At 36.6% G+C, this 26,091-nt stretch overlaps 1 protein-coding gene across 1 annotated transcript; it reads left to right on the top strand.

Annotated features, from left to right (window-relative positions):
* Positions 1-1,074: 1,074 nt before the first annotated feature.
* On the top strand, positions 1,075-23,325 carry clu (clustered mitochondria protein homolog). Its single transcript, XM_089864727.1, has 30 exons — positions 1,075-1,284; positions 5,788-6,244; positions 6,305-6,476; positions 6,547-6,690; positions 6,752-6,864; positions 6,931-7,000; positions 7,055-7,139; positions 7,212-7,290; positions 7,362-7,512; positions 7,768-7,996; positions 8,093-8,195; positions 8,554-8,766; positions 8,859-8,899; positions 10,031-10,085; positions 10,446-10,524; positions 10,920-11,025; positions 11,095-11,179; positions 11,943-12,314; positions 12,415-12,492; positions 12,591-12,734; positions 13,083-13,244; positions 14,158-14,224; positions 14,327-14,604; positions 15,468-15,659; positions 15,747-15,953; positions 16,034-16,119; positions 17,079-17,208; positions 17,292-17,426; positions 17,556-17,629; positions 18,781-23,325. The coding sequence occupies exons 2-30, from the start codon at positions 5,843-5,845 to the stop codon at positions 19,004-19,006; spliced, it is 4,278 nt and encodes a 1,425-aa protein (XP_089720853.1). The 5' UTR covers positions 1,075-1,284; positions 5,788-5,842; the 3' UTR covers positions 19,007-23,325.
* Positions 23,326-26,091: the final 2,766 nt, after the last annotated feature.

Here is a 26,091-nt window from a genome sequence, read left to right on the forward strand (position 1 = left end):
ATTGAGCCAATTAACTTGCTAAACGACTTCAAGTAGGTGTAGGCTCCAAGGTTAATTGACAAAGGCCTAAAGGAGTGTAAATTGAGAGCACCACCCGGCACCCCTTGGTGAGTGACCTTCAACCCTTGGTTTGACCTTTGGAAACATCTTAAACACTTTAGTACTTTGTAACGTCCTTGCAAAGTTAACATTTTTGAATGAATTCCCGCATTTATAACCTATGTAGTTTAGTTTACACAAAGCGCAACTAGTTTTTGTTAAATTTCCATCTCTATCTATTCCCGATTCACTTATTAAAGGTCAAAGTTCGATCATAGAGATAAAAGAGCTTAGAGGGGATCATTCTTTAGTTATTTGCGCAGCTAAAGTACTTGAAAATTTGTTTCTGCGCACACGTGGTGAAGAGGGAGAGGCCACTCCTCCCGGTGATTGCATAGTGCGTTCCGACAACGTCAACTTCCATAAGTTTATAAGATAAATACTATAAGTATGAGCGGAGCCAACGTTAATGAGAGCTAGTTCGAGAACGACGAGCGAGAATTGACTGCATTCGGTTAATTAATTTTCAGTCCATCTAAATTAGTATTTAGTCTTTGACAGCGCCTCACTGGGCGTCGCTTTACGACTCCGAGAATCTATGACCTACGTCAATTCCAGGGCCGGATTAAGCAATTTTGCACCCTGGGGCCGAAATACTGTGCGCCCCCTTAACTCGGAAAAACGGAACAGCAAATGTCCCTAAGGGGGAATAGTTAAACTCAATGCGCCCCAACAAGCCTTGCGCCCGGGGCCCAGTGCCCCCCTGCCCCCCCTTAATCCGGCCCTGGTCATTTCATGACAAGCTCCAGTTTGTAACCAGTGACAAACTTATGGAACGTGTCTTATGAATAGGCTTAGGCTATAATTGAACCTAGGAGTATTTTTATCAATATTCATATATAAATAATTGCTCCTTGTTAGCCAATCTGATACAACAGATTGACCGATTATAGAAACTGAACGCACTGAAGACGAGCCTCCTCGACGTCCGATAACGAAGGTCGAATTTTGAACCACGTGCTCCGGGACCGTAAGTAGCGATTCTAGCGAATAGATTTTTAAACGGCTGAAGCTACGGAACGGGGAGAGATACGGTCCCGGCGGTAATAAGAACGCGAAGCGGCATAGCAAAAACGGACTAAAATTTGCGCTCCCTCGGTGTTAAAATTGAAGCAAAAAGACAAAATCGAAGCTAAATAAATTGCGGAAATTTGGTGTAATCATCTGGAATAAAACCCTTAACTGGTAAATACGTATTTTAATTATCAATTAGGCTTAAGTATTTAGTAAGACCCTGGGTGGTAATCGCGGCTCTTACTCTTAGCAATGCATTGCAGTGCGGTTTTAGTCTAGATTGGTTGGGAGTAGAAGGTTGGGAACTTGGGGTGGGAGTCTGGGAGACGAGTCAAAGGGAGTTAAGTACACAGTTATTTCTGTATTGTAAGGTTGCGAACAAGACGATAATTTTACTCTCGAATTTTCTCATATCTAGCCGGGTTCGAACCTTACGCAATCCTGCTACGGGGTTTCCTAAAATTTCCATTATAGAATATATACCGGGCGTGTTTGCCAAGGGTTACTTTTTATGGATTCATATCCTTATTAATTGTATTGGCAAATGGCAATGCAGTTAATTAATTGCAGCCGGTTACGTAAGGTTTATTAATTTCCAATTAAAAGTACAAGAGACGTTTGACCCTTGACCTTTCCCATTAAGGTTTTCTCGCGGCGATGTTTACATGATGATGAGATTTATTACATAAGAAATTACATAACACAACTTTGAAAATATTTTTGTGGTTAATTATGTGTCTTTACAATGATTAAACATTGGCTTTGCGACCTTAAGTGTGATTTAAACTAATTTCCTTAAAATAGTTTAATAAATTAGGCGTTATTAAATTTAATTTTTACATTAAATTAACTGTTAATTTAAATAATTAATAAAAATTGCTTTTTAGAAAACCGTTTTTTTATTTTACAAATTATTTCGCAATTATCTTCAAGGAAGTTCTAGGGAATATTGTAGATTTAAAACTCTTCTGTTGAAGTGGTTTAATTGCAATTAAATCTAAATTAAAGTCCCAAATTAAGGTGTTATTCTTAAAGAATGACATGAAAATTACAGCAAATTTATTAAACACTATAAATCATGAAAATACTATATTTCATTTTTACTTTTATAATGCGCATGTCTATTTTGATTTTATAAGCTGCTTATTGCTGAGCATAGCCCACTCGATCACGCGCGTCACGACGCTGCGCTGCTCGCGCTGGGAGCGCGGATCGAGTGGGCTATGTGTTGAGCAACTTGTTGAAAGTAATTTTTTTATAATTTCACTATAGGCGTGTTTTATTTGTAATAATGTGACAATGTTTTAGCATTGTTTGTTAGAAAGCCTTGTGTAGTAGTACCCAGAATTTATTTGCACTGATAACGCGACCGAATTATGTTTAATTCATTTAGCACTTGTGGTCTATATTAAACACTCTTTACAATAGCGAAGCTGCTGTAAAAAATAAAGCTGCAACATCCAATTGGTTCTCTAGACAGTCACAAATATGCTACCTATGGTATCCATTTGGTGCCATAAGAATTGAGCTATGGCATTCAATTGGTGCTATAGGGAAAAATGGCATGGCGTTCTTTTTGTTGTATAAGAAATGGTAAATCATCAAATTGGTGACGCAGGAAAAATGGTAGATCATCCAGTTGGTGACGCAGGAAAAATGGTAGATCATCCAGTTGGTGACGCAGGAAAAAATGGTAGATCATCCAATTGGTGACATAGAAAAAATTGTAGGTCTCTTATTGGCCCTCTAGGGAAAAATGCTGCATATGTTGTTCACTTGGTGCTGTAGGAAAAATGCTACATATGTAGTTCACTTGGTGCTGTAGGAAAAATGCTACATATCCAACTCAATTGGTGCTATAGTAATAATGCTACATATCAAATTCAATTGGTGCTATAGGTAGAGCATAAAATTTGTGACATACCGAAAATACTATAGTATATAACATCCAATTGGTGACGCACAGAAAATACTATACTATGTCACGTCCAATTGGTGACGCACAGAAAATACTATACTATGTCACGTCCACTTGGTGACGCACAGAATATTCTATACTATGTCACGTCCAATTGGTGACACACGGAAAATTCTATACTATGTCACGTCCAATTGGTGACGCAGAGAAAATTCTATACTATGTCACGTCCAATTGGTGACGCAGAGAAAATTCTATACTATGTCACGTCCAATTGGTGACACACGGAAAATTCTACACTATATATCGTCCAATTGCCGATTGGTGACACACAGAAAATACTATACTATATATCGTCCAATTGGTGACACACATAAAGTACTATACTTTATAACGTCCAATTGGTGACACACATAAAATACTATACTTTATAACGTCCAATTGGTGACACACATAAAATACTATACTTTATAACGTCCAATTGGTGACACCCAGAAAATACTATACTTTATAACGTCCAATTGGTGACACCCAGAAAATACTATACTATATAACGTCCAATTGGTATTATAGGAGAAAAAAATCTACAGTATCGAATTGGTGCTGTGGAAAGAAGCTACTTTCATAGAAAGCCATCATCTCTGTAAAAATAACTTTTTCGTATTTTTAAGATTTTAGAATGAATAAAATAATGTTGTAGAAATGACAATGAAAAATATTTCAATCCTGTTTCGTTCGAAGTTGTTTTTAAAATTTCTTGCGCAATTTTGTTCTATTTGGTTACTGAACCCTTGTCAAATGTCAAACCCCTCTATTTCTATTGTCAAGCGGCTTATTCAACTTTAAATCTATATAAGATTAATGTAAGAAAAGTAAAATCTTAAAAAACAACTGAAAAAAGATTCCGACCTTCAAACCCCTATGACTAAATTGGGATTAAACCGTGCTATCTCTTGGTCTTTGAACATAAATGACGTATTTTTACTCCTTGTAAAATAGGGGTTGAGGCTTTGTTTTTTTGGACAACGTCATTTGGTTAACCCCGAAAATAATAAGCAATCTTTGAAGTCTTTGAGAAGCGTGGTTTGTCATAAAGTTTAGTTGATGTCGCGGAGAGGTATTACACTGGGTGTTTCTGTCTGTGTGTCTGTTTGTCACCTCGTTGCAGTTGACAAATCGGAGCAAACGCATATGCTATATCCGGATCGCGTTCGTAGTTCACAGAATGCAGAATGTGGCTTTTCTTATCATTTACTGTGAACAATAACTAGTTTATTAGGGAGAAGGGATAAATTCGGATAAATTCCACTGCACATTTCTAGCTTTATCTCAGTCCAAACGTAGCCTGTCCGGAGTTAATCCCCGCCGCCTCTAAACTACAACCAGCATCTCATTGGCTCTTGAAAACTCGTGCACGTCAGCGCGACGCCAATGACGAAAGTGACGTATTTTCCGACTGAGGAGAGGCGAAATAGCCGGGCCTCCTTTTACGCCCTCCCCCCTTGTGTTTTGAAAGGGGGACTGGAATATGGCGCGCGAATACTTAGGCATCTTATACCTGCTCTCTAGTAAACTAGATACCGCTTTTTGCTGTGAATCAATCGCCTTATAAACCCAAAATTTCCAAAAATTATTAAAGAGGCATACGCTAGAATTCAAACTCAAACAATAGCTATGTTTAAAATGATTTTAGGAATAATGTTTCTTAAAACGACTTAACTAAAATTAAGGTAAATTTCTGACGATTAAAACAATATCAATTATGTTTATTTAATTATTTAGGAAAAACCTATTAATTGCGTCTCGACTTGGAGAGGTTTATTTTGGTTTCCCAACTTGTTAATGATATACGTTCGAAATCCAATTTTTAAGGCAAATCAAACCGCTTAGAGTGTGTAATCTAAAAGAGATAGGATTTTAATGATAAGGATGTTGTAATCAATGGAATACTTTCGACAAAATTGAGTCCACGCTATATCTTTTTCTTAATGAGGATAATTTTATAATATATAAGTATTTAATGCGTAGATTTTATTCAAATTAGAGGGGCTTGTCACTTGAATTTATAATGATAATGTTGGTTCTTGTCTCAAATTGTCAAAGTGGCCGTAAATATTATCAAAAGTATATAGATACATAAACCAAAAGTACACTTCGTTGAAACTTGCTCTCCCCGTGTAATATGAGAAGCCCTAGCTCCTTCATCCCAGATTAGTGTCCACCCCCTCTGCGTATGATTACCTTCCCGAGCGTGGCACAGGAAACAAGCCGCCCCGTGAATAGGCTCATAAAGTTACAGATGCTAGCTCTAGTACCAAAAATTAACGTTTGGATCGCCAGCATCATGTACTACTTTCTATAAACCTATGACGTCAAGAAGCTCTTGATTGGTTAGTTCCTGTAGGTTTACTTTCCTCCTGAACTCCGGGTTTAGCTTGGCGAAGGCTAGTGGGCGGGGGGATTTATCAGTGCACTTATAAATCCCGCCCACAAATGTCTCCTGCCTTCGCCAAGTCAAAACTGGAGTTCGTAAGGAAAGTCAACTTGTAGGGGATCCACTGGACCCGCAGTTTGCTTTAAAGGCAGCTGGGGAATTGTTGATGAAGTTCACTTTTTGTTTTTATATCTATGCACTTTTGGTTCCACTATAGTATCTATACTTCATTAACAACTGCCAAACTTTCATATAGATAAAATGTTTTATATAGTTGACGGATTTTGGTATAATTTCATTTATTTTAATATCTTGAATTTAGTGTCTTGACGCGCGTTACCATCAGCGAAAAAATCAAATCCAAGTGGTAGGGTGAAATGCCAGCTGCTGTGGTTTCCTGCGATGAAGTCTTGAATAGCGGAGATCCAAGTTTGCCTAACGGACCAAACGGAAGCTCGGCTTGTGATAATAACGCCGAGCAATACGGAAAGATCCAGGTTCTATCGAGCGCCGCTCCCAAGATTAGTGATATTAGTGCCTTGCCCAATAGTCAAACGAAGAAGACCATTAATAAACTGAAAGACGAAAATGGTTCCGCTAACGATGAAACCAACAAAAACAACGAGAATGCTGAGAACGATGACGAGACCACCAAGGATTCGAAAGACGGCAAGAATGAAGACGTGAACGAGATGTCCGAGCAGGAATACGCCCTGTTTCACGATACTGGCTTTACCGTGCAAATTGCCGCACCTGGAATAGATCCCTTTGAAATTCAGGTACTTATCGGAGGCATTGCGGAAAATTGCCAACGGTAATCTTACAAATTTTAAAATCAGGTCAGTTCGATGGAACTAGTTCAAGAAATTCTTCAGCTACTTATGGATAGGGAAGATACTTGCCACAGGACTTGCTTTTCGTTGCAATTAGATGGCGTTACCATGGATAATTTTGCCGAACTTAAAAATATCGAAGGGTTAAAAGATGGCTCTGTCATTAAAGTTGTTGAAGGTTATTATTGAATTGTTGTACATTGGTGGTCAGTTTTGAAGTTTATTTGACTGAAGATTTTTGGTTTAAGATCCTTACACTGTCAGGGAGGCACGAATTCACGTTCGTCATGTTAGGGACTTGCTCAAGTCAGTTGATCTAGCCGATGCCTACAACGGGGTTGATTGCAATTCGCTTACGTTTTTGAATATCATTACTCAAGGGGATATTATGGGTACGTTCACGTTAAGAACATGCTTGGTTCATTATTGACCATGTTGTGAATTGAATTGCAGAGAAGAAGAAAGGACGACCCGACTCCGTTGATTGCACACCACCGGATTTTACTCTTCCAAATAGCAAAGAACGACCACTTTTGCCGCTATTGCCACAAGCCAAAGAACAAAAAGTGAGAGAGTGGTAATATTTTACAGTGTGGTCAAGGAAGGTTTGTGACAATTGCTTTTATTCCCAGGGGCTATCTGCTCTCAAAGTGCTGACCACGAGTGGTTGGAATCCTCCACCTGGTACAAGGAAACTTCATGGTAAGTTTAAGTCTATGAACAGAGAAGAAAAGATACGAATTCTTTATTTCATAGGTGATTTGATGTATCTGTACGTTGTAACATTGGAAGACAAGCATTTTCACATTACAGCATCAACCAGAGGTTTTTACGTCAACCAGTAAGCTCTAACCCCAACTTATTTATATTTCAATCTGACCCCTGTTGACATTGGGTGTATTTGACTCTTCAGGTCAACTGAAGAAGACTTCAACCCCCGTCCAGCCAATCCTAAACTCGTGTACCACTCTCTAATTGATCTACTGTCTCAGGTACCCTTCCTTAAACTCTCCTAATTAACAATTAAAGTTAAAATTAACATTTTAATGTTGCGTAATTGCAGATCAGTGCCTTGTTCAAACGCAATTTCACGCTCATTCAAAAGAAACGCACTCAGCGACATCCTTTTGAGAGAGTGGCTACACCATACCAGGTTTATACGTGGATGGCACCAAGTTTTGAGCATACCATCGACTCAATTCGAGCTGAAGATGGTAAGATGTTCCGAATTGGTGCTTTTTTACTTTTGCGCTCTTTAGAGCAGCGAAAGTATTGTTCCAACCTCTGTTGGCTGGTCGGCTGGCTGGATTTGGTGTAACCGCATAATAAGTTTTGTCATAAATAAAGTTTTTGCCGGGGTCAATAAATATAGTAATACTAATTCTAGTCACTAGAGGCCGCGTAAAAGTGTAATCTGGCCGGGGCCATCTTGTTCAGTTTCCTAATTGTTTTTTACGGTTTTGGCCCAGCTTTCTCGTCAAAATTAGGCTACGAGGAACATATTCCTGGTCAAACTCGTGACTGGAATGAAGAGCTTCAAACGACTCGTGAACTTCCCAGGAAAACCCTGTTGGAAAGGCTTTTACGTGAAAGGGCCATCTTCAAGGTTCATAGTGATTTTGTGGCCGCTGCTACCAGAGGCGCCATGGCTGTTATTGATGGAAATGTTATGGCCATTAATCCTGGTGAAGAAACAAAGTAAGTATAGGAAGTGTTGCCATGTGTCCAAGGAAAAGTCACGAAAGTCATTTTCATGTAGTTAAAAAACAAAATGTGTTTATTTAAATTATGCAGGATGCAGATGTTTATCTGGAATAACATATTCTTCAGTCTTGGGTTTGACGTTCGCGATCATTATAAGGAATTAGGAGGTGATGCTGCCGCTCACGCTGCGCCTGTAAGTGTATATACTTTATAGCAAAGTGCGGGTCACGTGGTTCCCCTGAAAGTTAACTAACCCCTACTCTTGGATTTAAAAACTGGTCCAAGCAATTTGAAAACTGGTATTGTGCTAAGGCAAATGTTGACCCCTAGCTTATCTTCTACACCCCTTACCAAAGGCAGGGACCAGTCAGAACTCGTTAACGTCGGGGTGTAGCTAAAACAGTTAAGCCTTTGCTAAACTTCGAGGGCCAGTTAGTCAACTCCACCCCTTGACTATGGGAGCGTCTAGCGGCATTTGTTTAAACTAAACCATAGCCGAGACTTGCTTTAAGATAATGTTGAATGCCACCGACATTTCTTGACACTTTCAGTGTAACGATCTGCAAGGAGTCCGGGCTTATAACGCTGTTGATGTTGAAAACCTGTATACATTGGGAACAGTCTTGATTGACTATCGGGGTTACAGAGTGACCGCTCAATCTATTATTCCCGGAATTCTCGAAAGGGAACAAGAACAATCTGTCGTTTATGGATCTGTTGATTTTGGGAAAACTGTCGTCTCCCATCCCAAGTACCTAGAATTGGTGAGATTTTTGGTTTTATAGTCTTTAGTCTTTGTATTTTGACTCAAGGGTGCAATTTCTCTATAATCCATCATTTATGGCTTATCTTTTAGTTGAATAAAGCTGGACAGCATCTAAAAGTTCTTCCTCATTCGTAAGTTTGTCACATTTATTATGCTTATGTTATTTAATATGGCGGGCCCGGCCCCTGTGCTGTTTTGCTTTTCCTATGGCATAATAGGGTTATTGGTAAAAATAATTGGCAAAAATCGGTTTATAATCATTGCAAAACTGTTAATATTCAGTAAATGCCGGTCGATTTTGGTTTCTTAAGCTTAATTTTTGGTTATCTCGCCGAGTTTAAGCTAATGGGATGGGACTATGGGACGCCGCGCCGAGTTTTTAAGCTAATGGGATGGGACTATGGGACGCCGCGCCGAGTTTTTAAGCTAATGGGATGGGACTATGGGACGCCGCGCCGAGTTTTTAAGCTAATGGGATGGGACTATGGGACGCCGCGCCGAGTTTTTAAGCTAATGGGATGGGACTATGGGACGCCGCGCCGAGTTTTTAAGCTAATGGGATGGGACTATGGGACGCCGCGCCGAGTTTAAGCTAATGAGATGGGATGGGACTATGGGACGCCGCGCCGAGTTTTTAAGCTAATGGGATGGGACTATGGGACGCCGCGCCGAGTTTAAGCTAATGGGATGGGACTATGGGACGCCGCGCCGAGTTTAAGCTAATGGGATGGAATGGGACTATGGGGCGCCGCGCCGAGTTTAAGCTAATGGGATGGGATGGGACTATGGGGCGCCGCGCCGAGTTTAAGCTAATGGGACTATAGGACGCCGCGCCGAGTTTTTAAGCTAATGGGACTATAGGACGCCGCGCCGAGTTTTTAAGCTAATGGGACTATAGGACGCCGCGCCGAGTTTTTAAGCTAATGGGACTATAGGACGCTGCGCCGAGTTTTTAAGCTAATGGGACTATAGGACGCTGCGCCGAGTTTTTAAGCTAATGGGACTATAGGACGCTGCGCCGAGTTTTTAAGCTAATGGGACTATAGGACGCTGCGCCGAGTTTTTAAGCTAATGGGACTATAGGACGCTGCGCCGAGTTTTTAAGCTAATGGGAGGAATATTTCTTAGGTTCTAATAAATATGTTTTAGTATATAATTTGCTGTTGTTTATAAAAATATCAATTAACTAAGAGTTTTATTCTGAAAATTAAGGCAACCATGTCATTACTTAACCTTATATATTTCTATTAAACATATTTCAGAGTTATCAACGAAAAATTTGAAGAAGTTGAGCTTTGTTCGTCTGTTGAATGCAAGGTAAATAAATACATATCCACTCTATAATACACTGTTAGTTCGGCAACGCCTAACGTAACTAAACATACAGGCACTATATAGATTTTATCTAATTAAGCTAAAGGGTGTGGTCACAATATTTCTCACATAGTTTCATAAGTTTATAAGTGATATGTTTCATAAGTATGAATGCACTTCCCATACTTCGTAATGCTAGAGACAGCTCCAGTTTGCAACCAGTGACAAACTTATGGAACGAACATATCTTATGAACTTATGATTATAATAACGCTGAAAGCCCATAAAGATATTTAACATATTTACACCGTATATTTAATTATACATTTAAACGTAATTACTCCATGAATATTTTGTACTTAGGGTATCATTGGTAATGATGGCAGGCATTACATTTTGGATCTCCTGCGCACATTTCCTCCTGATGTCAACTACTTGCCATGTAATTCTTTTTTGCTTTAATTGATTGATTGCTTACGCTTATAACACTATTTTCTACTATTTCTATTATCTCTTGAGCTCTTTTAAGCCTATTTTTTAATTAGGTTAGGGTTTAATTATCACAGCTTCTTCAACACTGTTTAATGCTTTGTGTTGTAGACTAAAATAGGTCTTCTAATTAGCACGAGTCTTTAGAATTAGAATTAAATGTTCCAGAATTAAAGTACCTTTGTTAAGTTTAGTTTCCCTGTAAGTTCAATAAGCTTATTTGTTTTAGAATTTAGTTACACTCAAATATTTGAGATTATTTGTCGATTTCACGAAATTGGGATGTTTAGAAATGATTTACTAATTAAAGTACAATTAGTTTAACAAGTTTTGTTTTCGTTTTTGTAGTGGAGGGGGAGGAGTTAAGCAAAGAGGCGCGAGCCATGGGATTTCCGAGAGTGCACAAACATAAACTCTGTTGTCTTCGTCAAGAATTAATCGATGCTTTTGTCGAGTAAGTCTTCTTTTACAAATAATCAAAATTAATAGTAAAGATAATTAAAAACATTAATGATTATTTCAGAGCCAAATACATGCTTTTCATCAAATTAGCCGCATTTCATTTACAACAAGGTTTTAAGAAGTTATCGAAAGACACTACCGAAAAGGTATTCATTTGAACGATTCGAGACTGTTAAGCCTAAATTCTTCTTACTCTAATACTCGACACTGTTAAGCCTTAATCCTTCTGATACTCGACACTGTTAAGCCTTAATCCTTCTTACACTCGACAATGTTAAGCCTAAGTTCTTCTTGCACTCGACACTGTTAAGCCTAATTTCTTCTAATACTCGACACTGTTAAGCCTAAGTTCTTCTTGCACTCGACACTGTTAAGCCTAAGTTCTTCTTGCACTCGACACTGTTAAGCCTAAGTTCTTCTTGCACTCGACACTGTTAAGCCTAAGTTCTTCTTGCACTCGACACTGTTAAGCCTAAGTTCTTCTTGCACTCGACACTTCTTCTTACTATCGATACTGTTAAGCCTGAATTCTTCTTACTATCGATACTGTTAAGCCTAAATTCTTCTTACTATCGATACTGTTAAGCCTAAATTCTTCTTACTATCGATACTGTTAAGCCTAAATTCTTCTTACTATCGATACTGTTAAGCCTAAATTCTTCTTACTATCGATACTGTTGTGCCTTAATCCTTCTTACACTCGACACTGTTGTGCCTTAATCCTTCTTACTCTCGACACTGTTGTGCCTTAATCCTTCTTACTCTCGACACTGTTGTGCCTTAATCCTTCTTAATCTCGACACTGGTGTGCCTTAATCCTTCTTACACTCGACAATGTTGTGCCTTAATCCTTCTTACTCTCGACACTGTTGTGCCTTAATCCTTATTGCTTATAACAATTATCCAAAGACAAATGAAAAAGAGAAATCACCGAAACTGTCTGACCAAAATGGTGAGAAAGAAACGTTAAACAAGGAAATAATCTTGGAGCTTGATGAGGACAAGAAAACTGAACCAGAGGAAGACAATGACGTTGACAAGAGCGATAAAGGTGACGAGATCATCATTGGAAACAACACCAACTCCAAAACTAAGAAGGAAGCGGATGACTACAAGAAAATCGTGGAGTCTTACACTTCGGGTGAAAAATCCGAGGCTGACAGTACCAAAGATATCATCAGTAAAGCCGCAAAAGCTGTTGGATCCCTTAAAGACACTGAATTTGAAATTAGATTTAATCCAGATGTTTTCTCATACGGAGTCACACATCCTACTTCCAAGGTATTTATACTTAATCCACCTTATTCTCGATGCATGGACCAAGGCTTAAAGCGTAATTTTTTTTAACTGACAAATCTTGGTCATAATTTTTTTTGACTAGTCTGAACAGCTTCAAAAAGAACGCCAACTAGTTAAGGATGCAGCTGACTTCTTACTAACCGTACAAATACCAGGCTTAGTAAGTAGTTTTTTACTTTTCATTTTTATAACTATGTAGAAGTTTTCATGGTGTAGTGTAAGAACACTGCTAAAACTTTAAATATATATTCTTTGCAGGTAAGAGACTTCCTGGAGCACACAGTGCAGCCATTTGATGGCGTTACTCTGACCGAAGCGCTTCACAATAGGGGAATCAACGTGCGATATTTAGGAAAAGTCGCCGAAATGGTTTCCAAGACTTCCAAACTGCAATACATTTACGTGAGTACATTAGTTATATTGTTTTACTTACCGTCTTGCATAATCCAGCAATCCCAAGGCTTAAAGCCTTAATTTTAAATGACAAAGCTAGGTCAAAATAATGCCTAGTCTGCTTCAATGTCGAGAAGCAGACTACACATCATTTTTACTACCAAGGCTTAACGCCTTAATTTAAGATGACAAATCTAGCTCAAAATGATGCCTAGTCTGCTTCATTTTCGATAATATATAAACGTTTTAACTGTGAAGCAGACTACGCATAATTTTGACCCGGATTTGTTAGTTAAAATTAGCGAGTTAAGCCTTGGCATACATATCGGGAATAAACTGGATTTTTTATATCTGTAGACGATCGCTGTTGGAGAGTTACTCTGCCGTAGTGCCAAGCATCTCTTCATGATTTACTTGCAAGGTGTTGAAACAGTCATGCACGCGGCTTCTATCAGTCATTTCCTCAATTGCTTCCTAACATCATCCACTAGTCTACCAACGCCCGCCATTTCCGAAGAGGTAAGTTTACATACCTATTCTAGTTCTTTGTGTTGTAGAATAGTAGTAGGGGTGGGCAATTTGGGTTCTCAAACAAGTAGTGATGACTATACAGTTTGAACTATGTCCAAGATGGCCACCGATGAGTTGGCCGCCATCTTGAATGAAGTTCTATCTGTATAGTCATCACTACTCAAGCAGACAATTAAAAATTCGGTTTGATTAGCATTTAATTGGTCTTAAAAACGAGGACTACAGTGCCACCCGCCATTAGTTTAATGGCGTCTGCTAAATCGAACCTCTTACCCTTATCTCTCTCAGCCTGTGAGAATTCAACCATCCCATAGGGGTAAGAGGTTCGGGCTAGCAGACGCCATTAAACTAATGGCGGGTGGCACAGTAGTCCTTGATTGTTTTTAAGACTAATTAAATGCCAATTATTTTGCACCACAGGTTTAGTGACGTCTGCTAAATCGAACCTCTTACCCCCTTATCTCTCTCAGCCTGTGAGATTTCAACCATCCCATAGGAGTAAGAGGGTCGATTTAGCAGACGTCACTAAAGCCATGGCGGATGGCGCGGTAGTCCTTGATTGTTTTTAAGACTAATTAAATGCCAGTTATTTTGCACCACAGGTTTAGTGACGTCTGCTAAATCGAACCTCTTACCCTTATCTCTCTCAGCCTGTGAGAATTCAACCAGTCCCATAGGGGTAAGAGGTTCGGGCTAGCAGACGCCACTAAAGCAATGGCGAAAAGCGCAGTAGTCCTTGATTAATTTTAAGACTAATTAAATGCTAATTATCATTTGTAATTTAGAGATCTTTTATTTCAATATTTAATTCCTTTTATATTTAGAAAAAGCAGCCGTTCTTTTAAATTAAGGTATAATGTTATGTTACCTGAACTTTAACCTTTACGTTTTGTTACTTTAGTTACAACTGAGATCTGCGAAGCGCAAAGGCAAAAAGAAGAATAAGCACAACCCATTTTCAGCTCAAGGTACTTACGCTTTTAGTTCAAAATTTAAAATAAAAATTTCAAATGAAACTATCATTAAATTTAATTTCAATTAAATTAATTTCAACTTTTTTATCGGAACAGAAACTGAATGGGCTCTTTTAACGCCACGTAGCTTATGGCAAAACTTAAAGTACGAACTGGATTCGTATTATAGCTTTAACTTGGAAGCCGATAACATGGACGCTGCCGTTGAGAAATATGGTTTACAAAAGATCTCGATGTTGCGTTCGTTTTGCCTTAAAGTGGGCATTCAGTTACTTCTACGAGAGTACAACCTCGAACACAAGACCAATAGAGTTGCCTTTACCGAAGATGACATTCTCAATGTCTTTCCAGCTGTCAAACACATAAGCCCTAGGGTAAGTCAATATTCTTTAAGCCTATTGGTAAATCTCAGGATCTTCTTGCCAACTACGTCACAGTTATGACGTTTTAGTGACTTATGCGCGCGCCGACGTAACTTTTGTATTCGTCTTTAGTTTCTTATTCGATTGATGTTCTTTAAAGCAAACGTAGTAGTAAGGACTATACTGTTAGCCAGAAATTCAAGATGGCGGCTATCTTTAATTTCTCGCTAGCCCTCAGTAGTGAGAACTATACAGTTAAGTCAGAAATTCAAGATGGCGGCTATCTTTAATTTATCGCTAGCCCTCAGTAGTGAGAACTATACAGTTAAGTCAGAAATTCAAGATGGCGGCTATCTTTAACTTCTGCTTAGCCTTCAGTAGTATGGATGGACCATACAGTTATCCAGAAATTCAAGATGGCGGCTATCTTTAATTTCTGCTTAGTCTTCAGTAGTGTGGACTGTAGAGTTAAGTCAGAAATTCAATATGGCGGCTATCTTTAATTTCTGCTTAGCCTTCAGTAGTATGGACTATATAGTTAGCCAGAAATTCAAGATGGCGGCTATCTTTAATTTCTCGCTAGCCCTCAGTAGTGAGAACTATACAGTTAGCCAAAAATTCAAGATGGCGACTGTCTTTAATTTCTTGCTAGCCCGAAATTCAAGATGGCCGTCATCATGAATTTCTGTCTACTTATACCGCTTAGCGACGCCCACGTTTTTAACAAGACGTGACGTAGATAGGCTCCTCCCTATAAATTTTTCCAAAGGCCTATTATGTTTGACGGTAATGTTAAAGGAAAGATCCCGGTTCTACACATTATACCTTAATATATAATGTTACGTCACCTGACCTTTCCCTTTCGATGTATTTAGGCGACAGACGCCTTTCACTTTTACTCAACGGGTCAAATGAAAATTCAACAAGGCTTCTTGAAAGAAGGTTACGAGCTTATTAGCGAAGCCCTTAATCTGCTCAATAACGTTTACGGAGCTATGCACCCCGAAATTACGCAGTGTTTGCGCATGCTCGCTAGACTCAATTACATCATGGGAGATCATGCCGAAGTAAGCAATTTCTTGCGCCTAAAATAGTTGCACCGTTTTCCCAAACAGCAACATTAAACTTGTTCCTGGTTTGTTCCGCAATTGCAGGCTTTAGCATTTCAACAAAAAGCGGTCTTAATGAGCGAGCGTGTTCATGGAATTGATCATCCATGCACAATTTCGGAATACGTACATTTAGCTCTCTATTGCTTCGCGAATTCTCAAATCAGTACGTCTTTGAAGCTTTTATACAGAGCCAGATATTTAGCGGTTCTTATTTGCGGAGAGAGCCATCCCGAATTGGCAACAATAGACGTAAGTTCACTTTATGAAGCAGCCAATCAGCGATGATCTTGGTGAAGTAATGATAAATGGGTTTTGTTGTCTAATTGCAGAGCAATATTGGCTTGATTTTACACGCTGTTAGTGAATATGATCTTTCACTCAGGTTTCTCGAAAGCGCTCTCAAATTAAATATCAAGTAAGGGTTCATTTAATCTTTTTCGTGATTTTTGAAAAGGGTTTCAAGATTTTCTCTTTGATTTCATTTCGTTTATGATTTTGAAACATTTTCGGGTTTTTTGTTAAATATTTTTCAAATATTCCTTTTAAGATTTTTTAAGCCTTGTTAAAGATTTCGTGGTTTCAGTAAAGATCTTGAAACATTTTTAAAGATTTCGCGGTTTCAGTAAAGATTTATGAAACATTCTTAAAGATTTCGCGGTTTCAGTAAAGATTTTCGAAACTTAACTTCAAAGATTTCGTGGTTTCAGTAAAGATTTTCGAAACTTTCTTAACTTCAAAGAATTCGCGGTTTTAGTAAAGATTTTCGAAACTTAACTTCAAAGATTTCGTGGTTTCAGTAAAGATTTTGAAACATTCTTTAAGATTTCGCGGTTTCGTAAAGATTTTGAAAAATTCTTTAAGATTTCGCGGTTTCAGTAAAGATTTTGAAATATTCTTAAAGATTTCGCGGTTTCAGTAAAGATTTTTGAAAAATTCTTAAAAATTTCGCGGTTTCAGTAAAGATTTTGAAAAATTCTTTAAGATTTCGCGGTTTCAGTAAAGATTTTGAAAAATTCTTTAAGATTTCGCGGTTTCAGTAAAGATTTTCGAAACTTAACTTCAAAGAATTCGCGGTTTTAGTAAAGATTTTTGAAACATTCTTAAAGAATTCGCGGTTTTAGTAAAGATCTTGAAAAATTCTTTAAGATTTCGCGGTTTCAGTAAAGATTTGAAACACCCCTTTAAGTTTCGTGATTTCCACTTTGACATCGAATTTTCTCAGATTTCGCGACTTCCTCAGAGATTTCACGATATGATCTTTTATTTCGAACATTTCGCGAGAAATCATGCAAGATTTGAACCCCGCGAACCCTTAATTCATTCTCCATTTCAAATCAATCTTATAACCACGAAACTTTTGTATCATTGTTAAAGATACTACGGTAGTAAAGGCCTTAAGGTGGCGTTGAGTTACCACTTGGTTGCGAGAACGCAGTCATGCATGGGAGATTTCCGAGGAGCCTTGCAAAACGAAAAGGAAACCTACGCCGTCTATAAGCAAAAGGTACTGGTCATACTTTTCATGACGTCATCATAAGTTTTCCCCTTCATCAATTAATACTTCTTATACTTTATTATTTTAATTAGCTCGGAGAAGAACACGAGAAAACCAAAGAAAGCTCGGAATGTTTGCGTCATCTGACCCATCAAGCGGTTGTTTTACAAAAGACCATGAATGAGATCTACAAGGGAACTGCCGGGGCTTCTCTTCCACCTATTCAGGTACTTGTTGATTAATCACGTGACATTATTATATTGTTAAAGTGAGCTTAAACTAATTATATTATAAAACCAACTGCCTTTCTACCAATTTATTGCAATTATCGATAATTATCGATGTTTTCGTTGCAGATTCAATCTCCATCAATGAGCAGTGTTTTGGAAATGTTGAATATTATAAATGGAATTCTCTTTGTGCAATTGAGGTTAGTCTCCGATTCGCATGCCTCCTTACATCATCACGAAGAGTAGATAGTTAATGTTAACACGCAGTGCTTGCTTATTACATTTTTTCGATTAATTTAACATGATCTTGTTGAAATCTATAAAAAAATATATCATGGTAGTTATAATTGAGTAGTTTATTTCTAAGTATTTGCTCGCTTTAATGAGGATATCGGCCGGGTTTTGAGCGTGTTTCGGAATTTATAGTAAGGCTAGTGCAGTTTCAGTCCCTTTAAGCCTTGGCAGTAGTTTAGCTAAAACTCGGTATTAGTGGCTATACATTTAGCAAGAACTCAGTAGTAGATGGCCGCCATTTTGAATTTCTTGCTACCCTCAGTAGTGAGGACTATACAGTTAAGTCAGAAATTCAAGATGGCGGCTATCTTTAATTTTCTTGCTGCCTCTCAGTAGTGAGGACTGTACAGTTAAGTCAGAAATTCAAAATGGCGGCTATCTTTAATTTCTTGTTACCCCTCAGGACTATACAGTCAACTCAGAAATTCAAGATGGCCGTCATCTTGAATTTTTTGCTACCTCCCAGTAGTGAGGACTGTACAGTTATCCAGAAATTCAAGATGGCGGCTATCTTTAATTTCTCGCTACCCCTCAGTAGTGAGGACTATACAGTTAAGTCAGAAATTCAAGATGGCGGCTGTCTTTAATTTTAGGCCTATTATGTTCGACGGTAATGTTAAAGGAAAGGATCCCGGTTCTACACATACCTTAAAAGAACGGCTGTTTTTTCTAAATATAAAAGGAATTAAATATTAAAAAATAAATGATCTCTTATTATTAGAAAATAATTAGCATTTAATTAGTCTTAAAAACAAAACTGCGCCATCCGCCATTTTATGTGGGAAGAATAGCTTGTTTGTAGCATTACCAGAATTGCATATTGCATGATCATAAAACAAAGCATCATCATGCAGTTATAGAAAATTCAATTAGCAATAGCAGATTGTCTTGCAGTGTATGTAGCTCAACTTCTATGCAGCACAGTCGCGTTGACGAAGTTACTACCATTAGATTTAGCGAGTTACTTCCGCCGTAATAACAAATTAAATGACGCTTCGAAGCTACGAAAACCTTTCCACATTTTCAAGAAAATGCATGTATTAATGTAAACAAACAGCCATCAAGACATTGAAGAATTCCGAGCGGAATTCGAACGTCGTCAACAACGAGAAAATGAAAGTTCCGAGAAAGAATCAACCAAAACTCCGCAGATTGAAAATGGAAATGAATTACAAAAGCAGGAGGAGGAAGTAAAAATGGAAACGGCTTCACCTTACTCTATTACGGAGGAAACTACTTCCTCATCCCCAAATGATAAACAATCGAAGATTAACGGAAGCTAGTGTGTTTTAGAACTAAAAATTGTGACCTTCAGATGGCGCCACGGTATTTTCGTCGTCTGCTAGTCACAAACTAAACTAAACGATAGAAAGCCTAACTTTTTATAAAAAGACAAAAGAAAAATCATCAAAAAAAAAATAATAATAAAAGAACTACTTATATGCAACGAAAAGCAAAATTAGAGTTTTAATATTCTATACATGGTGACGGAAAACAAAGGAACGTAGTTTGTACAGACAATTATGCGCGATTTTTTGGTGGATTATTAGTGGACCAGCACACGTTTTATTAGATTTTGGAAAATGATCACGTTATATTCGAAGCATGTAGACTGAAATATAATATCAGAAGAGACAAGAGTACGCTAGATGTAAAGTTCCGAGTGGACATGTTGTACAAGCGAAATATAATTATATAATTACAATACGTGGCTTTGGCTTTGCGCGATCTTAAAATTTGTTAGGCTTAAAACATCAATTCAATTGTAGGTAACGCCGATGCCTTGATTGCAAAGTGGGCGTGGCTACTTTTTTTTTTCTTTTTCAAATTAGGAATATTCTATTCTATTCTATTCTATTCTACTCGAGCTAGCCAAGGCTTAAGATTGACTGTGAACAAATAGAACTAAATTGTTTAAAATATAAATCGTTTTTTAGAAAGTGGGAAAATATATTTCAAATTAGAAAGGAGCCGAAGCCAAGGCTTAAGTTTAATTGTGAAGAAGAAATTGGACTCAACGATATTCTGCTCGAGCTAGCCAAGGCTTAAGTTTGACTGTGAACAAATAGAACTAAATTGTTTAAAATATAAATCGTTTTTTAGAAAGTGGGAAAATATATTTCAAATTAGAAAGGAGCCGAAGCCAAGGCTTAAGTTTAATTGTGAAGAAATTGCACTCAACGATATTCTACTCGAGCTAGCCAAGGCTTAAGTTAGACTGTGAACAAATAGAACTTAATTGTGGAAATAAAAATGTTTTTTAGAAAGTGGCAAAATATATTTCAAATTAGAACGGAGTTGAAGCCAAGGCTTAAGTTTAATTATGGAGAAATTGGACTTTACGATGTCATTATTGGAATTTTGGGTAAATCTAGGGATTTTTTAGAAGGGCCAATTTATAGAATATGCGTAATTGTGGACAGTTTTCAAGTGGAAAAACGTGGAGGGAGAGAAATCAGTTGACAGTTGTCTAATTAATTATGAAAAATAGGCCTAAACGATGTCGTTATTGACGTTTTCTAATGATAAAAGGGTTTTTTAGGAAGGCTAATTTTTACTATTAGCAGTTTTGAATTGGAAAGCTGCGAAATATTTTCCAAAGAACGCCGATTCATAAAATACAGAAGCCAAGGCTTAAGTTAAACCATAGAAAAACATCAGTTTCTGCAATAATCACATCATCAAAAACATAAAACAACATAATGAGCTGAGCTTGACATCTAATATTTTGCAAAGCCTAAAATAACATGCAAAATACTCTACTTGGAAATGAAAGGCCAAGGCTTAAGGAAATAGAAGTACCCTTTGCAATTGATATTGATGACGTCATCAAATTTTAGCATTGCATTTGCGAGAAAACGAATGTTTGATGTTTTAAGACTAAAAATTTTAAGGTTGCTTGAGGACTTAATTAACTGCGAAATTAAAACCGAAAATTGTTATCAATGACCTTGAACCTTGACCTCAGAGAAAAATATGGATTCCTCGACGTACAATTGTTTAAAATGATAATAGTTTTTTGGCGGTTTAAAACCGCTTAATTTGTGATGCAAAATATTACAGAAAATAAATAAATAGAAATAAATAATATTTCAGCTGTTATCAAAGAAATAATTCATGCCATTGTTATTAAAACTTAATCGTAAAAAATTGTGAAAAACATTTTTAGGGAAAATTGGCGCCAAATTGTTTTTAGGTAAGCCTAAAGTTTTATTAAAATTTAATTTTAAGGCTTAATTATTCAGTTCCTTAATTAAACCCTCCATAAATTAATGTATATTAGGAATTAAATAGTGTTAATTAAAGAAAATAGTAGGTATATTAATAAAATTAATGAACTTAAGTAATTAAGTTCGATATCGCCTCTCTCTCACTCATAAATAAAACTAAACCGCCATTTTGAAAAAAAAGCGCTTATCAAGTTTGTGTATATTAGTCATTAATTAGGGATTATTGTTTTAGAATGTTAATTAGTGCTAAAAGTGATTTAAATAACGGTTAATTAAGTTTAATTGCTATTTTCGGATTAGCTGTAATTTAGATCTACACTTATAACCTGAACTACTCAAATTAATTACAGTTAATGGCTCAATATTTGTTACTAATTAAAATTAAATTGCTAATTAAAATTTAAAAACTAATTAATATAATGCTGTTGACAGTGCTAGTCCTAGTTAATTAATAATTAATTAGTTTTAAATTTTTTTTTGTTATTGGAAATAAAATCATTAAATTTAGCATTTAATTTCGGATTTAAATGAAATTAGGGTAAAAAATTTAAGAAGTCCATATTTTGTGCAATAAATAGTTAAATAATTAAAATTGATAATTAATAATTAAATTGAGAGAGAAATAAAGATTTCGAGTAATGGAGACGAACGCTAGTCTTTACTGTAATTGTGTAGTGGTAATTGGTTGGTGCATGCACTTTATAAATGATTAAGTTTTCAAGGAATTCAATGTAATTGGTGCTTATTTTCCATCACTCAATGGATATATAGTTGCGTGCAGTTTTAATGTGCTGAAAATTGCGCATATTTGGGAAATATACTGATTGTTGCAAGTTCCCGAGTTTAATATTTGCAAACGTTTGCAAATATTCAGATTCAAAATTTGCAAAAGTTTGCAAATGTTCAGATTCAACATTTGCGTAAGTTTGCAAATGCTCAGATTTAATATTTGAAAAGTTTGCAAATGGTCAGGTTCGTAATATACTTTATTTGCAAATGTAAATGTTCAGTTTTCACATTTGCAAATGTTCCATATTTTCATTTGCAATTGTTCAGTTTTTAAATTTGCAAATGTTCAATTTTTTCATTTGCAAATGTTCAATTTTTTCATTTGCAAATGTTCAATTTTTTCATTTGCAAATGTTCAATTTTTTCATTTGCAAATGTTCAATTTTTTCATTTGCAAATGTTCAATTTTTTCATTTGCAAATGTTCAATTTTTTCATTCGCAAATGTTCAATTTTTTCATTCGCAAATGTTCAATCTTTTCATTTGCAAATGTTCAATTTTTTCATTTGCAAATGTTCAATTTTTTCATTTGCAAATGTTCAATTTTTTCATTTGCAAATGTTCAATTTTTTCATTCGCAAATGTTCAATTTTTTCATTCGCAAATCTTCAGTTTATACATTTGCAAATGCTCAGCTTTTACATTTGCAAACGTTCAGCATCAAAATTTGGAAACGTTCAGCGTCAAAACTGGCAAACAGTCAGCATCAAAATTTGCAAATTTCTGTTATATATATTTGCAAATGGCGACCATTATACCACCATTAATATTTGCAAATACTAGGAACATTAAACATCAGTATATTACCTAAATAAAACTACATAACAAACTATAGTATTATTTTATTTTCCATCAAAAAAAAAAAAAGCAAATTTAAATTTAAATCAAGCGAAAACGGTTTCTTGAATGATATTTAATTTTAAAAAATTTCGCATTAGGTTATTTTTTATCTTTAAAAAAGTACATCTTGTGTTGTGTTTTTCTTTATCTTTTTTTTTGAAACTTTTAAGCTCTATAATTATCAGCAACTTAATTAATACTAATTAACTAATCAATTAAAGGTTAAAATTGATTTTGTTAATTAATTAAATACTTTGTCAAGATTGCATATTGCAACGAACGTTTTTGCTGAAGAGCCTTAAAAGTGCAATTAATTTTTTGTTTCTAAAGCAATTACGCATATTATAGGGAATAGAGTAATTAACTTTAATTATAATTAATTAAAGTTAAATCGTAGAGTTTTTCGTTTTTTTGCTCAATATATAACTAAAAACAGTCGGATTTTGAGTTATTTTGAAAAAAGGTTAGTGCGCGGGTTTTTTGATTAAAATTATAGTTTTTAATTTTATCTGTAGCGTGAAACTGAAATTGAAATTTAGGCGACTTTAGATGAAAGTTAGAACAAATATTTGAAAATTGCCTGAAATTTAAATATTTTAGAGTGTATTAGACATTCCAATTATTTTGTTGATTAGAATTAATTATCGTACTGGATGACGTAGTCAAATATACCCAAATTGATTAATTATTCATTTTTTTCTTTGGCTGAACATAGAAATAAAACTTGATTTTTTTTCCAAGTATTTTGATTGATTTTTTGGGGGGATCGGCTTTTTTTACATCTCCGAGTTCCGATGACGTCATGGAGAGGTATTACTCTGGATGTGTCTGTGTGTCTGTCACTTTTTTCCAAATATTTTGATTTTCGTTTTTGGGATCGTCTATTTTTACCTCTCCGAGTTCCGGTGACGTCACGGAGAGGTATTACTCTGGATGTGTCTGTGTGTCTGTCACTTTTATCCAGTTGGCAAATCGGAGCAATATCCGGACCGCGTTCGCAGCGTTAGGGTTAAAATGTACGTGGCGATCGGATAGGGTTAAGAGAAACGTCTAGTCTCCCAATGGCAGAGCTTTTCTTATCATTTACTGTGAATCAATCGCCTTATATACCCTGAATTTGCAAAAATTGCGAAAACGGTGTTCGGTAGAAGCCAAACGTCAACAATAGCTATGTTTAAAATGATTTTAGAATAAAGTTTCTTAAAACGACTTAACTAGAATTAAGGTAAATTACTGACAATTAATATAAATATCAATTATATTTATTTATTTAATTATTTAATTATTTAAGAAAAACCTCTTAATAAGGGTAGATATGACTCGTCTCGACTCGGAGAGGTTTGTTTTGGTTTCCCATCTTGTTATGTGTCTATACATAGCGTTTTAGGTTGCGAAATACTTTCTTCTGTAAGTATAATATACTTCGGTTCATTTGAAAATATACAGGTGACACAGGAGTTTCTTTTGGTGTATGGAAAAGAGATCGGTAAGTTTAATATACTTTAGTATCTAAAATCTCGAGATTTTAAATACGGAAAAAGATAATTTCTTTTGTCGGTTGTCAGCACACGCAAAGATACGTTATATGCCTAGATAACCGCTCCTACATAGCTTTGCATGTGCTGACAACTGAAGCTGGAACGAAGTATATATCGAATACTCTGCCGTCGGAGGTAGGGAGTTGCCTATCCTATAACGTGAAAAATTTTTCTTCATGCGCATTGTTTATATGAGCTGCCCAAATGCATTCCATGTTAATTTTAACGGCGGTTTTGTAGGCCGGGTTCGAGTACTATCCGTCACACCTCATAATTCGTACGCTTTTTTACCTCTCCGACTGACGATGACGTCACGGAGAGGTATTATATTGGACGTATCTGTGTGTCTGTCACCCCGTTCGCATTTCACAGAAAGCAATATTGGCTTAATTACAATTAAGGTAAATTACTTCCCCATTAAAATAATTAATATGAATTATATATATTTAACTATTTAAGAAGAACCTCTTAATCTTAAGTGGGTAGATAACCCTCGGATCGACTTGGAGAGGTTTAGTTTGTTTTCCCAACTTGTTAACTGTGATTTAATTTTTTGGTAGCAACACGAGGTCGGGTACGCGCGAGGTAGAATTCGTCATACATAATGATTAGCCTAGCTCCTCCACAAACCTCCCTAGAAGGCCTAGATACGTTGAGTGAAAATGGCTACACAAAGATTCCTATTAGCTTTATGTATTCCTGGTCATCAATATGGCTGTCACCTTCCTAAAAAAACCTTGACTAAAACTCTTTTGAAAACTGTCAAAAACAAACCTCACTTTATTTATATTTAATAAATGGTCGGATCATATTAAAAAAGAATATCAGTTTCTAAAAACGATATAGTTCATTTCGAACTTAGGCCTAATTTGATCTATTTTTACGCCACAAAAAACCTTCAAACCCCTTGCGATTATTTCGGTTCCCTACCGCCAGGGCACCAATTAAAATTTTGTTAACACTTGTCACAAATCATATGTGCTCGTATAGTTATGGTCATGCAGTGTTTTAGTTCCCAAATCGTAAATGTTAATTTGATTCATTTGCAACGGGAGACTCGATCGAGTCGGTCGTGTTTTTTAGTCGCTCTTGTTTCCCGCCAAAAAATGCCCGCCTTTTTTTCATTTATATCGACTTTCTTTCCATAGAATTTAAATCAATTCATAGCTATTTCGCAACTATAGTTTCAAAAACATGCTGCGTTCATTTTTCCATCATTGCGTGTGTCGGTATTAGGTATTTTTCCAAACACTCCGAGGTACGTCCATAGGGGACGCGACTATCGCTGTTCAAACATAACTACATTCAACAGAAATAAAAGTGGCGGGCGGTGTGGCGCTAGTATCGTCTGATCTACAACTCTGAGTCGGGTTAGTCCATCGGATATTTTTGGCGCGAGATGTTGAGCGCGCGTTTTCTAGTTTCTCCAAGTTCCCTCAGTGATCCCAGTGCTGCAACTACGACACACAGGGCAGTCCAGCGATAGTGGTATCCTCGGCAACAGGTGGTCTGTCGAATTGGTGTCACCATAGAAACCGCGTCGTCTCTTTTCCTGGAAAGCATAGGATTTCGAAGTGACTGGACATAAGACTGACCTTACGTACGACAAAAATAACTCTTTTACCTTATTAACAACTCTAAGCAAGTGCCGGCGCGCCAAAGCCATAACTACTCTGAAGGCTTATTAAAACATCTTGGATCGCTGGCGTCTGCACTTAAATACGTGTTGAAAAGTTAAAAGACAGAGCCGTGTCATTAACGTCATCCTTTAATAAGGTGAGTTTTTAAGATATGTTCTAGTTCAACGTTACTGGACATTGAAGCCAAATGGTATCTGAGGGTTGTTCGGCTTCTAGGGTGGTGACAGGTGATGGCGTTGCCTGGTCGCATTCCGTTGCGTGGTGGTGCATGCATGGTTAAGTGCGTGTTTATTTTTAAAAAGGGGTTTGAAGTTCGCTGTTAAGTTTGTTT

Source organism: Phalangium opilio, unplaced genomic scaffold (genome assembly GCF_054372755.1).
Source record: "Phalangium opilio isolate 3A_F unplaced genomic scaffold, DU_Popi_V2 ptg000013l_1, whole genome shotgun sequence".
In the NCBI taxonomy this organism is placed as follows: domain Eukaryota; kingdom Metazoa; phylum Arthropoda; class Arachnida; order Opiliones; family Phalangiidae; genus Phalangium; species Phalangium opilio.